The sequence below is a fragment of the Crocodylus siamensis genome, chromosome 6 (genome assembly GCF_052110815.1).
Source record: "Crocodylus siamensis isolate JL-2025a chromosome 6, ASM5211081v1, whole genome shotgun sequence".
NCBI lineage: Eukaryota > Metazoa > Chordata > Crocodylia > Crocodylidae > Crocodylus > Crocodylus siamensis.
The window spans coordinates 12,310,068-12,314,428 of NC_143400.1; the positions used below are offsets into that span (position 1 = coordinate 12,310,068).

Consider the following 4,361-nt stretch of genomic DNA (forward strand, 5'->3'; position numbering starts at 1 on the left):
CCGCACTTAAAAGAAAAATCCTAAAATTAAAAATAGCCTCTTTTTATTTTGAGTGTAAAATGTCTTTGCGATGCCCTCAGGGTTGGGCTTGCTTTGGACATACCTTGTGGTAGCTTTTGTAGCAAATCAGTACAATAGAAGTAAGTGTACAAGGGGTAAATAAGGATGTGGAGGAGATGAAGGTGTAGCTGGGTTTGCCACCTATGAATCAGGCCACTGAGCAGAGAGGGTGTCTCCTGTGGAGATGGAAGGTATGATTAACACCCCTATATAAGCCCTCAGCCCTCTGACCCACTCCAAACTGCTGCACTGCACCTCACTCCTTCCCAGACCTGGACCAGGTAAGTCTGGAGATAAAGAGGCTATTTAATAATATGTTATTAAACATTTTAACAGCTATTGAACTTCTTTGCTAGTGGAACGGCCAGAATGCTCCTGGACCTCTTGGTGCTGATCTCTAATCAAATAATTTCTACTGTTCTCACCTTTTTTTTTTCTGAATTACATATTAAGGATCAAAGCGATAAGATTCTGTGCCTCCTCCAAGCTGGGTTACGGTCCTCTGTCCAGCGTAGTCGCATTTATAAAGCAGAATTTTGCACAGCATGTATTTAACCAACAAGCAAAATGATAAAAGGGGAATGAGTGTTATTGATCTGCCCCTCTGTTAACCCATCTCTCTCTCCATTCAGCTGTTCATCTCTCCAACCATTCATATAGGCATCCATCCGGATAACTAGATCTCCACACAAATGTCCAGGTATTTATCTCCTATGCAAGATTCTCCAATTCCTTTATCTCTCTGCCTCTTTCTCTCTTTTTTGTCTCATTAATCCATCCATCCATATCTGGATCCACTCCGTCTCTTCATCCACCCACTCCGTTGGTCCATTTGTCCATCTGTCTCCCCAGTGGAACAGCTCCGCCTTGCATATCACTGCAACAGCGAGAATGGCATCCCTGTGAAAACAAAACCAACCAGCAGCGTCTGCTTTTTTATTTCCAGATTCATTGGCACTTGCAAGGAGATGACCCAGCTGCAGGGCAATATTGAAGGCATCATCAGTGCTTTCAATGCATATGCGAAGGAGGATGGAGGCTGCATCACACTGAGCAAGGGAGAGCTGAGGCAACTCATCCAGCAGGAGTTTCCTGATGTGCTAGTGGTGAGCACTCCCAAGGCACCTGCTCTAGCAGTGACAGTCTGTTGAGTATTCTTGTTTGATTGTTTGAGAGACCACGCACAACAGCCAAATTCACCTCCGGTCCAGTCTCGCTGAAATCAATAGGGCCAGTCTGAATAGAGCCTCAAAGACTTGTTCCTGACTCGTGCTATAGCAGGATGGCAATGTAAAAATCTGGAACCGGTGGTTGGTTCGGAGTTGATAGCTTTTATTAGACCAACTGAGAAATTGCAGGAAAAAAATCTGCAGAAAAAGATTTTTTTTTTGGCAATTTCTCAGTTGGTCTAATAAAAGGTATCATCTCTGAACCAAGGGTTCCAGATTTTTGCATTTCTTCTTGCCTCAGACCAGCAAGGCTACCAAATACATCCCTGAAACATATCAGGATGGCAAATGATCACCGACTTGTGGTTTTCCCTCCCTTCTGCTTGCATCACAGGTCATGGCAAGATTTTAGCTCCTCAGGACAAGGCTGTGAGTAGCAGCTCATAAGTGTCAGCTGCAGCTTAAAACCCTTATTTACAACTGCTTTCCTTCTGAGTCTGATCAAAACGGCTGGGGTCTTCCTTTGTCTGAAAGCCACAGGATGCATTTCCATTCATATAACACAAACCCCAGCATGCCCATCGACATGCTGGGAGGCCTGCAGGGCTCTTCAAGCAGTCTGAATCGCTGTCCGGTGTCTGTAGTTTGACACTGCGAACGCTGAAGCTTAGACTATGACATGCCAGGATGCTACCAGAATCAAGGGAACACCCTTTATATCAGCCTAAAGAGAGAGCAATATGCATGGGCGGATTTCTAGAAAGACGTTTCAGCGCTGTGTGCACGCCAAGTCTTTAACCAAGTAATTGCTCTTGCTTCTGCAGCCAAGCAAGGGTCTTTCTGAAGCCCAGCAATTACCTAACCGCCATCTCTAATCCCCAGGGTAGCTCCAAGAGCACCACCAGCGATCCTCATTAATTGTTAATTTTCTTGTACGCCTCTGGAGCTCTGTAATAAGTAACAATTGCCTCCTTGTTCTAACATGAATTCCTCAAGTGCCTGAAGGCATAACATAATGCAGAGACAAGGGACCAGATATATCTACCTGGCTCAAAAAACCTGATTTCCATGTGCCAGGCTAATACCCTTCCTCTTCATCAGGGGCTCGTCCTCTTGGCTCTCCTCCTTAGGACGTGTGACATACTCCACTGATGCTGACTGCAGGGCTGGGGTGCAACACCATACGGGGGGTTTCTCTCCATGATAGTGAACGATGCAATTGTGGAACAAAACAGACTCAGGATTCAAGTGGGATTTTAGTGGTCCAGGGGTTTCCTAGAGCTGTTCCAGAGCTGGTCTTGTTGTTTTGAACAGGAGGACACAGGAAGGGTTAATGCATTAATGGACTGGGGTCTGGGTTTTGTTTCCTTGCAGAAACCCCATGACCTCCAGACCATCGACCAGGTGCTGCAGCATCTGGACGCAGAGAGCGAGGACAGAATCGACTTCGATGAGTTTCTCGTCCTGGTATTCCAAGTGGCTAAGGCTTGTCACAAGGAGTTAAACCCATGCCAGCCATCGGGAGACGGTCAAAGCTCAGCATCCCAGGGAGATGCAAGTAGGGGCCAGGCACAGAGAGCAGAGGAGGACCCCGGCCGCCGTCACATCCAGGAGCCTCAGGCTCTGGAGCAGGGCCAAAAACAATCAGAGGCACCAGAGCAGGATCCCAGTCGCCCGCAGGCTCCCGAGACCCCCACCGCAGAAGGGGACCTGAGCCACCGCCACACCCAGGACCCAGAAGTATCTCAGGGAGATGGAAACCGCGAGGCCCAGGCAGCTGAGACCCCAGAGCATGACTCAGTTCGCCGCCAGGGCCAAGAACTAGAGCAGGACCCGAGCCACCATCGAGCCCAAGAGCAAGACCCAAATCGTGAGGGCCAGGACCCTCAAGTCCCACAGCAGGACGTGACGCACGAGGCCCTGGAGTCTGGTGCCCTAGAGCAAGCCCCAAACCGCCATCCTGCCCTGCAGTCCAGCACCTCAGAGACGGACCTGGACCGCCATCAGGGCCTGCAGTCAGAGGCCCCAGAACAGGACCTGAGCCCCACCGCAGAGAGGGAATCAACCCACTATGAAGCCCATGAGCCACAGGCCCCAGAGCAGGGGTCCCAGGAGTCCCAGCCAGCTGAGCAAGACCAGAACCGCCATCAGTCGGAGGAGCCCGAGACTTTGGAGCACACCCTGCGCCACCAGCCCCAGGAAGCCCAGCCAACAAAGCAAGACCTGACTCAGGAGACCCAGACACCCAGGGTCCCCGAGGGGGATGTGAGCCGTGGGGGCACCCCGTTCTCTCCGGCACTTCAGCAGGACCGTGGTGCTCAGCAAGACCCAAGAGAAGAAGCTCTGACAGCCTACCGTCCATACATCTACCAGTGCCAGACACCACCAACATTTCCCTATCAGTGGCTACCAAAGCAGTAAGGGCCAAAATCAGACCCCCTGTCACTGAGGAAAAGAAAAAAGGCTATAGACACCCAAATAGTCCAGCTTAACTCAAGGCCACTGTCTATTTACCCAGCTTCTCTGGCCAGTTCAGATTTCCTAGCACTCCGCTTGTCTTTCACCATTTGCTTACAGTCCTGCTCTGTACAGTTTGATTCCTTATGTCCTTTGAGCCATAATCCTAACAGATGCTTTTGCTTCCCCCCTTCTGTTGGTCTCCGGCTCCATGTGTAAGCAAGGTAATAAAACCCAAATGCAAGAGCACGATGTTGCAGTGCTTTGGTGTCTCACTGCTAGCGTGCTTTCTGCCTCCAGTGCTTCCATTCATCATGCAGCCCCTCCACTGTGCAACGTGGGGAGGCATCTTCCACCACCGCTCAGTCAGCAAAACGAGCTCAGGCTGTCAGAGATTTCTGAGGGGATGATGCAAAGGGAGGAAGCAGCTAAACTCCCAGAAAATGTCTGCAAAAAAGCAAAACAAATAACCTGGATGATGCATGTTTTAAAAAACAGGATGCACCGCATCCCATTCCCTTAAACACAAGGTACAAGAAACCTGCTAAATACTGGCAGCTTCCTGCTGCCCTGGACTTCCTGCCAGCGTGGTGTTGTCCTTCCGCCACCCAGACATGCAAGCAGGACCCTTTGCCACCCACTGGCCACTATGCAGAGTCCAAGCACACCTTTCTC

General features: G+C 50.0%; 1 protein-coding gene across 2 annotated transcripts; it reads left to right on the forward strand.

Moving 5' to 3' along the window:
• The first annotated feature begins 203 nt into the window (after nucleotides 1-203).
• LOC149861093 (uncharacterized) lies at nucleotides 204-3,932 on the forward strand. Of its 2 annotated transcripts, XM_090052128.1 has the most exons (4): nucleotides 294-341; nucleotides 693-760; nucleotides 1,007-1,166; nucleotides 2,604-3,932. In XM_090052128.1, exons 2-4 carry the CDS (start codon nucleotides 753-755, stop codon nucleotides 3,648-3,650), a joined length of 1,215 nt encoding a protein of 404 aa, XP_089908254.1. In that variant the 5' UTR covers nucleotides 294-341; nucleotides 693-752; the 3' UTR covers nucleotides 3,651-3,932. The 2 variants fall into 2 exon arrangements, with proteins under 2 accessions (XP_089908255.1, XP_089908254.1); XM_090052129.1 differs by lacking the exon at nucleotides 693-760 and having other exon boundaries at nucleotides 204-341.
• The last annotated feature ends 429 nt before the right edge of the window (nucleotides 3,933-4,361 follow it).